We start from the raw sequence: 13727 nt of genomic DNA on the forward strand, positions 1-13727 counted from the left end.
GACACTTCGTTGAAAGTTTCCGTAGCAGAGTTCAAACCGTCGAAGGGCGAAGAGTGGAAACAACCCACACTGATCTCAAAGAATAGGTGTCCGGATATTTTTTTATCGGATAATGTGCATCTCCTCACTCTCGCTGTCGAGCCTGGGTGCCCTCTACACTATCGCGGCTCCGCTGGCGATATGGTAGGTAAAGGGCGCGACCGCAATGCGAGTTGTGGTCCTTAGTGAGCCACCACCGCTGTATCAGCAGAGTCCCTGCTCCCGTTGTGACGGTACAGGGGCTGACCACCACAACTGGGGTCCCCAGCCGCTTCAACAGCGGGGCCGAACGAATACCCTAGAAAATTTCAAAAGTGTCATACGCTTGGAGAGCCTGAAATCATTATTTCGTAAGCTGTTGTTGTTCACAGGAGCTGCAAATGCGCGTCAACGTTGCGGCCAACGGGAGGGTGTACGGGCAGCTGTCCCTGGACGACCCCGAGCCGCCAGCGCCGACGCACTACCAGCAGCCACTGTACGGCCAGCCGTTGCCGCTCAACGGCGCGCCCTACAACACGGGTGCGTACCTCGTCCGGCAACATGGTTGCCTTGCAACAGTGTGTGCTCATTATACTTTTACGTCCGCAGCCTGTAGAAGTTGGCACATTAATAACGAATCGGGCTTGGAGTGGGTATTCCTGGGATCAGAAGGAGAAGTCTTTATAAATAACGTGAGCGTAAACACTTAGCTTTAAATACGTTAGAAACATGCTGCTACTGCCGTGCCTCACTTCCACTATTCTAGCGTATCTCATACAAATACCTTGTATCCATTTAAGTAAGAATTTATCAACATCACTACCTACTGTTTCACCAAACTAGTTAAGTCTAGCATCAGTAATCTGCTCTCATGAGCTTTCAACTTCATTGGACCAGGACTAGAGATACGGTGTTGACATCCAGTGAGCGAAGAGCACCTAGTGAGTTTCTCGATACATTACCCTTCAGTGCCGCAATCTGCTAAGGTACTGAAATAGCATCCCACCAGGTATGAGCTACAATGGACGTTCAGTAAGTAAAGCACTTATGTTTATGCTTACAGTCAGTTTCTACTTTCGGCACTGTCTTCAAAGTCAGGCTAACACAACATATTGTACTAACTGGATGTGTATTTGATCCTGTTGGGCGCCTAAAACGTTGTATTTGCACAATCTGAATGGGGCTTAGCACTCAAATGCAGTACACCACATCTAAGCTCTCTGTTGCAACCTTTGAGATATTATTTATTAATTATCTGTCAAGAGGAATCAAACGCGATCTCTTTGCAGATAATGCGAGGTGTGTTCAATAAGTACTGCAACACATACATTTTCTGAAAGCAGTTTGGTTTTATACAAGTTTCCAGTACACCATATTATTCCTCACGGTTTTGGCTACATAACATAGTCACCTTTCTGTGCAGCGGCCTTACGCTACCTCACTGGGAAGGTCCGTACGCCCGCATGGTATCAATATATTAGTGGAAGTCAGAGCCAAGGTCTTGCTATATTTATAGCTATATCATCATCCACGTACTGCTTCCCGCGAAATGTACCCTTCAGTGGACCAAATCGATGCAAGGTGGAAGGTGCAAGATCCGGGCTGTGGGCTGTAGGATGGATGAGGAAGGACACTCAAAAGAATTTTTTGAGTTCCTCTGGAGTGCGCAGACATTTTGACGCCTTTCTTTGTCATGAAAGAGAAGTTCGTCTGCATTTTTATGGCGATGAGCTTGTGGAAGAGTCGTGACTTTAATTTCTTGGTGGTAGCACGCAAGTGAAAAAGTATCATAGTGATTTCTCCGTTGGCAAAAGATTCAGGACTACTTCCCCATTCGGATCTCCGGGAGAAGACTGCCAAAGGATTGGTGTCCATGAGAAAAAGACTGGATAACCGACTATACGATAACGTTCTACGAGTCGACGCACGGATTGTCAGAAGCTTGAACACGGTACGGAAGTTCAAAAATCTGAAAAGCTAAATGCTAAGACCCAACCTGCATATAATGGGTGTAAATAAAAAGAAATTGAAGGAAGGCAAGGTTTTCTGGTCAGATGAATATGAGGTAATATCAACAGCAGCAAAAAAATGTGTAACAAGAGTGGGATTCGTTGTGAATAGGAACGCAGGGCAGATAGTGAGTTATTGAGAACAGTTCACGAAAAGGGTCATTCTCATCAGAATCGACAACAAACCAACATCGACAGCAATACTTTAGGTATACGTGCCAACGTCTCCACTTGAAGATGATGAGATAGGGAAAGTTTTGAGGGTGTTGAACGAGTAATTCAGTACGTAAAAGGAAATGAAAATCTAATAGTCACGAGGAATTGCAATGAGGTTGTATAAGAAGGAGAAGAAGAAAGGGTAACGGAAAAGTACGTGTTTGTTATTAGGAACAGGAGAAGAGAATGACTAACTGTGTTACGCAATAAATGGGTGGTAATAGCGAATACTCTGTTCAAAAATTGCAAGAGGAGGAGATACATTTGGAAAAGGCCCGGCTATAAAGTAAGTTTTCAGTTAGATTACATAATGGTCGGGCAGAGATTCCGAAATGAGTGATGAATAATAGGCTGATGTTTAAGAATCAATGCGCAAAGGAGTATGATGCGTGAGTATTAAGGAACGAAAAGTTACCCGGTAGATAACGCGACAAGGAACATCTCAGTAGGCAGTCGATCTGAATAACAATGGACATCTCTGGAAAGTGCAGTCACAGAAGTTGGAAAGAAAACAGTCGGTACAAAGAAGGTATCTGCGAAAAAAAACCGTTGATCGATGAAAGGAATTCCAAAAATGTTCAGAGAAATTCCCGAATTTTTTGTAAGACACTTAGGAATGAAACAAAAAAATGGCTGTGAGCACTATGGGACTTAACAGCAGTGGTCATCAATCCCCTAGAACTTAGAACTACTTAAACCTAACTAACCTAAGGGCATCACACACATCCATGCCCGAGGCAGGATTCGAACCTGCGACCGTAGCGGTCGCGCGGCTCCAGACTGTAGCGCCTATAACCGCTCGGGCACTCCGGCCGGCAGGAATGAAACATACAGGAAGTGAAGAAAAGCTAAGACGAAACGGTTGCATGAGAAATTTGAAGAATTATAAAAAGAAATGATTTGTCGGAAGGAATGACTCAGCATATAGAAAGGTCAAAATAACGTTTAGTGGAATTAAAAGCAAGAGCGATGATATTAAGGATGTAAAGTGAGTTCCAGTGTTAAATGCAGAAGACAGAGCGGATAGATGGAAGAAGTACATTGATGGATTCAATGAGGAAGAAGACTAGTCTGGTGATTTTTTGAAAGAAAGAAAAGGAGTCTCTATGGAAGACACAGGGGATCCAGTACTAATATCAGAATTTAAAAGAGCTTTGGAAGATTTAAGTCAAAACAAGGTGGAAGGGATCGATAACATTCCATCAAATTTTGTAAAATCGTTGGGAGAAGGAGCAAGACAACGACTATTCAAATTGGTATGTAGAAAGTATGATTCTGGCGATATACAATCTGACTTTCTGAAAAACATCATCCACACTATTTCAGAGATTGCGGGAGCCGACAGGGGTGAAAATAGCGAGAATAATCGTACGATCAACTTAACAGCTCTTGCATCCAAGCTTCTGACAAGAATAATTCATAAAAGAATGGGAAAGAAAATAGAGGATCTGATATATGAATGTCAGTTAGGCTTTAGGAAAGGTAACGACATCACAGAATCAGTTCTGACGGTTTGGATCATAACAGAAGCAAGTCCAAAGAAAAATAAACACAAGTTATTAGGATTTGTCGACTTGGAAAAAGCGTTCCACAAAGTTAAATGATGCAATGTGTTCGAAATTGTGAGGCAAATAGCCGTAAGCTATAGGGAGAGAAGCGCAACATACAATATGTGCAAAAGCCAAGAGGGAACAATAATAGTTGAAGACCGAGAACGAAGGTCTAGGATTAAAAACGTAGTAAGATAAGGGCGCAGTCTTTCGCCCATACTGTTCAGTCGACTGTATGAAATAAAATTGTCTTGATTTCTGATCGGTTTGCATCAGAACATAACGGGAATTAGTATGCGCATGCCCAAGTGCTTTGTTGTTGTCGACCATTTTCATTTTGATGGGTTTGTCTATAAGCAAAATTAGCGCATTTTGGGGACTGGTAATCCACTTTTTGAAATAGAGAAATCTCGTCACCCTCTACGAATTACTACGTGGTGTGCAATGTCCTGTCACCGGTATTCCGTGATGTCACGGTGACTATCGTACGGTAGCTTCGGCAAAATGTGGTTCATGCAAGACGGAGCTCGACCCCATCGAAGCTGCAGAGTATTTGATGTCCTGGAGCAGAACTTTGGGAACCACGTTCTGGGTCTGGGGTACCCACAGTCCACTGCCATGAGCCTTCATTGGCCGCCATATTCTCCAGATCTGAACACAATCTACTCCTTTTTGTGGGGCTATATCTAAAAACAAGGTGTACATCAATAGTCCCAAAACCACTGCTGAGGTGAAAACAGCAATTCAGGAGGTCATCGACAGCATCGATGTTAGGACACTTCACCGAGTCATGTAGAATTTCGCTATTCGTCTGCGCCATATCAACGCCAATGATGGCAGGCATATAGAAGATGTCAGAACCTAAATCCGAATATATGTAGTGACGTTTACATGTTGAATACAGCGTGTGCCCTCTGTAGTTTGTAACTAATTTACATTTTTTTCCATATAGTTAAATAATTGACACGCTGGATGAATCGAAAAAGCAATGATGGAAGTAAAAGGAAGGTTCAAGAGTGGAATCAAAATTCAAGGCGAAAGCATATTAATGATAAGATTCGCAGATGACAGGAATTATTGGATTTGCGGAATGTAATGTAGAGTATTATGAGTACAGAATATGGATTAAGAGTAAATCGAAGGAAAACGGAAGAAATGAGAATTAGCAGAAATGAGAACAGCGAGAACGTAACATCAGTATTGATCATCACGAAATAGACGAAGTTAAGTTATTCTTCTACCTAGGCAGCAAAATAATCCATGACGGACGGAGCAAGGACGACATCAAATTAAACTGGGAAAAAAGGCATTTCTGGCCAAGAGAAGTCTAGTAGTATCAAACATAGGCTCTAATTTGAGGAAGAAATTACTTGAGATTGAACGTCTGGAGCCGAACGTTGTATCGTAGTGAAACATGGACTGTGGGAAAACCGAAACAGAAGATAACTGGAGCATTTGAGATGTAGTGGTATAGAAGAGTGTTGAAAATTAGGTGGACTGATAAAGTAAGGAATGAGGTGATTCTCTGCAGGAGTGCCAGGCTATTACTAACAGATTACAAACATCAGCTGGTCTCCATTTGGTGCACGATGTAAAACATTCACCAGTGCTGTTTTACACCTTTCTTTTCTAAGTGTGAAATTCATAACTGAAATTAAGGAAAGTTGAACTGAAAACTGCTGCTGCCAGGCTATTGCTAACAGATTACAAACATCAGCTGGTCTCCATTTGGTGCACGATGTAATACATTCACCAGTGCTGTCTTACACCTTTATTTTCTAAGTGTGAAATTAATAACTGAAATTAAGGGAAGTTGAACTGAAAACTTCTGCTTGAGACTCATGTGCATTGCCTTTTTCTGCATCACAACGCACTTCAGCAGCTCTGTACCTTGCTGATATCATATGGCTTGATGACAGGTTCATTAAGAGGATACGTATGGATAGCGATTGGTGGTGAAATGGTGAGAGTTGACACTTATGATGGTCTGTCTTCTCCAACACCAAATAAGCAAAGTGTACTCGGTTCAGTGTCCATATGCGCACGATTAACGGATCCTTGCTAAGGCTGCAGTCTATTCTAAATTTTTAGTATTGCTTTCGCCATTCTAGACTCTAGACAAAAATGGAATACAATCTTTCTGCCTTCCCAGTACACGATCTCTTATACAATGGGATGTTAGTAAGTAATGTAATACATATTTTCGCCAAATTTCAGTCGTGGAACTTCCATCCGTATAGTTTCATGAACTTTTCATTCGTGGCGGCGCTACAAGTAGGCTTCGAAATGGCTTTTGTAACGGAAGTGTGATTCAAGCAGCTTCTTTTGGCGGAAACCAGAGCATCGCAGATACTCATAGACACGTGCAGAGTGTCTACGGAGAGCTGCCATTGAAAAAAGATCACGGTGAGTCGTCATCGCAACAAGGTTACGCAAACCTGTCCGACTGGTTGCATGCCGGCCGGCCGCATATAGATGTGACTCCTGTAATATAGGAACTTGCGGACACTCTCATTCGATGTAATCGACGCTCAACTCGACTTCTCTTTTGGATCTGCTGACACACTCGTCTAGCACTTGGGGTCTTCAAAAGTGTATGCCCGCTACAAACCTGATGATACATAACTGACGTCACATGCAAACATGTGGGTTCTTCGCCACCAAATAGCGACGATAAAGAGTAACGACGGACAACCTATTTGACACCATGGAGGATGCACTCTGAGGGAAGCATTGCGTGGATGACGACGTCATTGATGCAGGAAGACGTCAGCTGTGGTGTCGATCAGTGTAGTGTTCTTTTCAGGCATATAAACACTCACAATAAGGCGGCGTAAAACCGTAGCCTTGAAAGGAGATGTAAAACAATAGCGGTTTGTAGCTGCAAGGGTGAGGAATACTACGGTGTAACGGGCCCTGACTAAAACGGGTCTGCTTTCGAAAAAAAAAAGTGTTGTATTACTTACTGGACACCCCTTGTAGTATGTTACTTGCCTTGTATGCCCATCTTCAGCATGAAATGTGGTAAACAACAAGACAGAAAGTAACGAATTGGAAAACGACTTTCGTTTAGGTCTCGTGTCTCGAAAAGTAGCATAGAGTATTTGATATTCTCGCTACTTTCAAAGCCTGTAACAATAAAGGGACATGCTGTTAGAAGCAACTCAAGTTCGAATTGAGGTAGCGCCTTATGGTACAGTGAAATGTTTACATGTGACGTCAGTTCACGTCATCAGGTTAATGACGAGCGAGATCGTTCGAGGCGTCACTCTCGCTCTCTGTGCCCACGTGCAGCACGCGTTTCCTGCAAGTGGTGTCCAGCAGCGAGCGCGCGTGACGGTGGGGGTGTCGCTGTGTTGCACAGGTGTTCCGGACGTGGTGTCGCGCGAGTACGCAGTGCCGCTGGTGAGGCAGACGCCGCCGCCGGCGCGACGCCCGCCGCCCTTCGCCGGCTCAGAGCCGCCGCCCGTGCCTCCGCCACCGGAGCAGTACTACGCCGCCACCGAAATATGCAAGGTAACGTACATGCTGCCATCGAAGGCAACTGTTTTTCGAGGTTCAAGTAACCCTTCTGACAATTATGTAGAAATCGTAACAGTAGCTACATCAGCTTGTATGTGCACTGGCGGAAAAATCGCAAAATAATTAATGCAGAGTAATGAAATTTCGGGACAACATGTGTCTAGGTCGTGTATTTAAGTGATTGATTTTCCAACATCACAGAGAAATGTGAGCGTGAAATAAGCTAGTTTCAATACGGAATGCTGGTACATTAGTAACCAGTGAAACCGCCAGAGTGTTGAGTGCTAGAATACAGACGTGCATGCATTGTCCACTACTGGTACTGCATGTCAGCTTTTGGAATGGAGTTCCATGCGTGTTGTACTTTGTCGGACAATACAGCAGCAGTTAATGCTGATTGTGGATGACGCTGGAGTTGTTGTCCGATGATGCCCCACATGTGCTCGATTTCAGAGAGATCTGGCTATCGAGCAGGCCAAGGTAACGTTTGGACACTCTGTGGAGAATGGTAGTTTACAACAGCGGTATATGGGCGAGCGCTACCCTATTGGAAACTATCCCCTGGAGGGTTATTCATGAATGGCAGTACAACAGGTTCAATTACTGGACGGAAGTAAACATTTGCAGTCAGGGCGCGTTGAATAACTGAGAGTGTTCCTGATGTCATACGAAATTGCACCCCGGACCAGGTGTAGGTCCGGTGTGTCCAGCACGCAGACACGTTGGTGGGAGGCGCTCAATTGGCCTCCTTCTAACCAACACTCGGCCATCATTGGCACTGAGGCAGTCCAGTTTTCGTCAGTAAACACAACAGACCTCCCTCTCCCCGGTATTCCAATACCTTCTCGCTTCACACCACTGAAGCCACACACGGCGGCGGATTGGATTCAGTTGAATGTACGCTATAGTGCGTCTGATTCGAAGCTGTCCTTGAATTAACCGATTTGAAACAGTTCTTTGTGTCACTACAGTGCCAACAGCTGCACACATTGTTCCTGCAGATGCAGTGCGATTAGGCCAGAGCCATACTCCGCTCACGACGGTCTTCCGTGTCGATAGTGCCACGTGGCCGTCCGGAACACGGACTTCTCGCGACCATACATTCCTGTGTCCATCGCTGCCAGCAGTTATGTACCGTGGATCTATTCCTGCCAAGTCCTCCTGCAGTACCGCAGAAGGAACATCCAGTTCCTCGTAGCCCTATTACATGACCTCGTCCAAACTCAGAGAGGTGTTGATTATGGCGTTTTGTTGCCTTAACTACGCCACTGGCCGAAATTTGAATAGAAATCATGTTTCAGATCTGAAAACACGCCTACCAACTTTAGTTTGTGTCGCATAATACCTTCTTGGTGTTGCGATATTTTTTCCGTCAGTGTATTAGGCCACATGAGCGGCATGTACCGCGCTGATAAACAGAGAATACGTTGCTATGTGGCAGCACAATACGACTACTTTCCCTTCCCAGTTAGGAAAGATAGACCATATTTGGTGTGACGTTCTGAGTTTCTCTTTCAGATGTTCTCTTGGAAATTTCATTCCGAAACATGCTGCACCGGATGTGTTCTGTGTTTAATTCTACTTGGCTATCGCGTCGTATGATACACCTTTATTTCCTCTTCGGGTCTCCTACCTACGTGACTTTCACTTAGTCATTACGTAAGTTGTAGTATGTGCACTGTTACCCACAGGACATCTGCAACGTGTATGCTAAAAGTTCTCAACTTGCACTGTAGAATTCCCGGAAATCTGCGTTTCGCACTGGGCCCGCCACAGGAGTGCACGATATAGTCAAGACCAGTCTCCTCGAAACTGCTTTTCTCTGACCCTAATCAAGCTACCCTATTGTAGAGAGAACAAGAAGTTGTCATAATTGTTACCTGCAAGTTAATTGATGGAAGGTGGGATACGCCTTAAAGGATTCTACTGTGTAAAAAGTTCTTCTGATTTTAATAGCTTAGTGGTCATATTGCTGCAATTCAGTACTGAGCAACCTAGCATCACACTACCATCGCCTTTACCATATCGTTATAGTCATAATAATACCCACAGTGATGGTGGTAGTGAGAGTGATAACACTGGGCTGAGCAGTGTGCGAACCTATGAATTTGACCATTTATTTGCTACAAACAATCCTGTTGGAGGAATATCCGTAACTGAGCATTATAGGAGAGGTTGAAAATACCACTTTAGTGGTAAAGTTCTTTTATTATTACACGAGCGGTTTCGGGCTCTTATAAGCCCATCCTCAGGTGTCGTAACTTTGTGCTGTGGGAGTCCCCGTTCTGCTCTCATAGGTAGCACACCACGCCTAGTACACATCCACTGCGAAGTTCGGGGCCACAGCACCAAGTTGCGCCACTTGGCGATGGGGTTATAAGAGCCCGAAACTGCTCGTGTGATAGTAAAAGAACTTTACAACTGAACTGATATTTTCAATCTCTGGCATTTATTTGCTAATCACATAAAATTTCAGTTTACAAAAGTTCATTAAATGTTTTTCATTGTGGTGCAGTCACCTTGATAAGCAAAACAACCACAACAATTTATTTACAAGATAACGCATCCTGAAAAATTCCAAATGCCCAAGGCATTAAAGAATAATTCAAACTCACGCTGATTGCGCAATTCCAAAGAGTAAAAGCAACAATAAATAAGAATATTAAAGTCAGGTAATGAATTTACATTATTAAAAAAAAAGAACCCACTCTACAAATTATGTAATATTCAGCAACACTTGAAATATTAGAACCAGAAAATATATTATTACAGTGAATGAAAATGAAAACAGTCATAAAATTAGCCGTTAGAATACACAAGAAGATCAATATCAGTTAACAGAGCCCGCGGCCCTGACGAGGTTATCAGAGCGCGGCCAGTTTCATTCACTGATCAGCGTCACATAAATTTACGATTCAACTTAAAGCTTCTGCTTAGCATCCGCCTCATAAGTATTTAAGAGCAGTGTTAATTAATATTATCAGTGACATCCAATCCGGAGCGATTGTATACGCCCACTATACAGTTCTGCCCTCTACTATATGTAAATACCTCACCGTTTGTGCCACAGGCAGGTTGACAACATTCGCAACAAGGAACGGAGACTGGAGAGAGCTACTTCCAAAACACACACACACAAGAATACACAGCTCAAGTCCAACTCCAGTCCTCACATTCCAGCCGGCGCGCTGCACATTCTACCTTATTGAAACCACTCCAGACGTACCACACTTGGTTCTGTCAAAGTGCGCCTGCTCCTTCGCGACCACCCGACAGTCAACGGCTACCCAACGCTTACTGTTTGACTTCCTCTCTCGCTTCTGTTGGTCACCATCCTTCTGTCTGTAATACTCGACATTCTGCCTGATGTACACAGCAGCCTCCCACATTGGCTCCGGACCACGCTGCCGTGGTGTTGCTGCGCTAGCAGCACCCTCGCTCTTATAGTGCTGGCAAATCCGCAGCTCTGTTGTCGCGGACTTCTGACGTCTAGTGAAGGCGTAGTTACCGACAATACATTCATCACCATTAGCTCATAGTTACTGAAAATAACTTCCCTACCGACATTACCAGTCATTCATTTTCCCACATTTCAGAGAATTACAAGCTTTTCCTCGTTTGTGATCTTGTATTAAACGTCCGCCCCAATAGCTGAATGGTCAGCGCGTTGGAATGCCACACATGGGCGCCTGGCTTCGATTCCCAGCTGGGGTGGGAGATTTTCTCCTCTCAGGGACTGGGTGTTGTGCTGTCGTCATCATCATCATCTCATCCCATTGTGGACGCGCAAGTCGCCCAATGTGGCGTCGCACACAATAAGACTTGCACTTGGCGGCCCAACTTCCCGCCAGGGAACTCCCGGTCTCCGATGCCATACGTCCTTTCCATTTGTCTATTAAACATCGTCTGTTACCAAACACTGGACACCATAGGGACAAAACACGAAACATCAGTTTTAACGGTTGTTATGGGGAAGCTTGATAACAAACTGAAGTTCATGCGAAACCGGATTAGACTTTGACAATACAGGGCGTTTATACACTTATGTTCGGGAGAAACATAACACACTGAACGACTAGAGACAGGACGTTCATATTCACAGGGCATACCCATTAATATGTTCTGCAGAAATTATTAGAATTTGAATCATGTCGGCCTGCGAGATCAAGGTCAACATCGATATCGCGACTCAACACCACCTACCGGTATAATTTGCCTGAGACTCTCGTTATCGCTATAGACCGAAGGTAATGAATCACAGTAACGTGGGCAGACGCGCAGGATGCCTCGCAGACATACGCACGAACCGTATTGTTAAATCAGTGACGTTGAAATCCGGGGCGCATACTTGGCATGAGAAAATGTGACGCTTACAAGAAACTGCTGCTCGTGTGTGCGAAGTGTTTCGGCAGTGCAACGGGTGTGTGCAGAATGACTCACGGAAGGCCCTCGAACACGATGAGATGTGTAAGGACGCATCAAACAGACCACTCACCAAGAACAGTCAAACAGTGTAACACATTGTACATTTTAATGGTTGACAGTCGACGCTATTTATTAAGGCATGGGTTATGTGTACATTGTCCTGTCCTCTACCTACCTCTGACGAATGTGCAGAAACGTACAGAATGACAATTGTGTATGGAAGAACGTCACTGGTGGCAGGAATGGCATCAGATAGTGTTTTAGGACGAATCCAGGCTCTGTTTGTTTGTAAATGGTGGCAGCGTTTTGGTTCGCTGCAGACAGGAGGAGCGACATCACAGTGACTGAGTTCGCACTAGACATACAGTGCCAACTCAAGGCCTTATGGACTGTTACAACCACAAGTCACAGTTGGTACGTGTCCAGGGCTCTGGGACCAGTGTGACCTATGCGAATTACATCCTTTGACCAGTTACCATACCCTTCCTGCACAACATCCCAGGCACAATTTTTAGCAAGACAATGCACAACCAAGTGTTGCTGCACGAAAACGTGCTTCTTGTTGTCACAGGATGTCGGCCTTTTATGTCGGCCTTTTGCTCTGGCCTCTCACCAACCGAAACTCTATGGGATATGGTGAAACGACGCGTGTAGCACTGTGATTCAAAGCCAACCGCAGCAGGAAAACTTTGGAACCGAATGAATGCAGCGAGGATAGCAATACCACAGGATGCCATTCGCGCTTTATACGCGTCGATGCCATCACGCGTGGAGTAAGTTATCAAGGTCCATGGTGGACTTTGTGCCTGCTAGGCAACAGGTTACATCCTGAATCGAGGCGACTGACATGATAATCATTTCTGCAATACATGCCCCGTGAAGACGAACGTCCTATCTCTAGTCATTCAAGGTGTTATGTTTCTTTCTGAACATGATCATGATCATCATCATCATCATCATCATCATCATCATTTAAGACTGATTATGCCTTTCAGCGTTCAGTCTGGAGCATAGTACCCCTTATAAAATTCCTCCATGATCCCCTATTCAGTGCTAACATCGGTGCCTCTTCTGATGTTAAGCCTATTACTTCAAAATCATTCCTAACCGAATCCAGATACCTTCTCCTTGGTCTGTCCCGACTCTTCCAACCCTCTACTGCTGAACCCATGAGTCTCTTGGGTAACCTTGTTTCTCCCATGCGTGTAACATGACCCCACCATCTAAGCCTGTTCACTCTGACTGTTACATCTATAGAGTTCATTCCCAGTCTTTCTTTGATTTCCTCATTGTGGACACCCTCCTGCCATTGTTCCCATCTACTAGTACCTGCAAATCATCCTAGCTTCTTTCAAATCTGTAACCTCAACCTTGTTGATAAGGTAACCTGAATCCACCCAGCTTTCGCTCCCATACAACAAAGTTGGTCGAAAGATTGAACGGTGCATAGATAACTTATTCTTGGTACTGACTTCTTTCTTGCAGAAGCTCACTGCATTAGCTTTGCTACACCTCGCTTCCAATTCTTTCACTATGTTGCCATCGTGTGAGAATATGCATCTTAAGTACTTGAAACCGTCCACCTGTTCTAACTTTGTTCCTCCTATTTGACACTCAATCCGTTTATATCTCTTTCCCACTGGCATTACTTTCGTTTTGGAGATGCTAATCTTCATACCATAGTCCTTACATTTCTGATCCTGCTCTGAAATATTACTTTGCAAATTTTCAATCGAATTTGCCATCACAACTAAGTCATCGGCACGTGCAATGCTGCTTATTTAGTGTTCACATATCTTAATCTCACCCAGCCAGTCTATTGTTTTCAACATATGATCCATAAATAATATGAACAACAGTGGAGACAGGTTGTAGCCTTGTCTTACCCCTGAAACTACTCTGAACCATGAACTCAATTTGCCGTCAACTAACTGATGCCTGACTATCCATGTAAAGACCTTTAATTGCTTGCAAAAGCTTGCCTCCT

The 13727-nt window shown here is 44.2% G+C and overlaps 1 protein-coding gene across 2 annotated transcripts in view; it reads left to right on the forward strand.

The window, feature by feature from the left end:
* LOC126275269 (discoidin domain-containing receptor 2-like) overlaps nucleotides 1–13727 on the forward strand; it is a 741207-nt gene that overhangs the window by 692287 nt on the left and 35193 nt on the right. For both annotated transcript variants that reach the window (XM_049977182.1, XM_049977183.1), the window contains exons 11-12: nucleotides 411–558; nucleotides 7158–7309. In XM_049977182.1, coding sequence (XP_049833139.1) covers nucleotides 411–558; nucleotides 7158–7309 — 300 coding nt within the window. The remainder of the gene's footprint in view (nucleotides 1–410; nucleotides 559–7157; nucleotides 7310–13727) is intronic.

Source organism: Schistocerca gregaria, chromosome 1, assembly GCF_023897955.1.
Source record: "Schistocerca gregaria isolate iqSchGreg1 chromosome 1, iqSchGreg1.2, whole genome shotgun sequence".
Taxonomy (NCBI): Eukaryota; Metazoa; Arthropoda; class Insecta; order Orthoptera; family Acrididae; genus Schistocerca; species Schistocerca gregaria.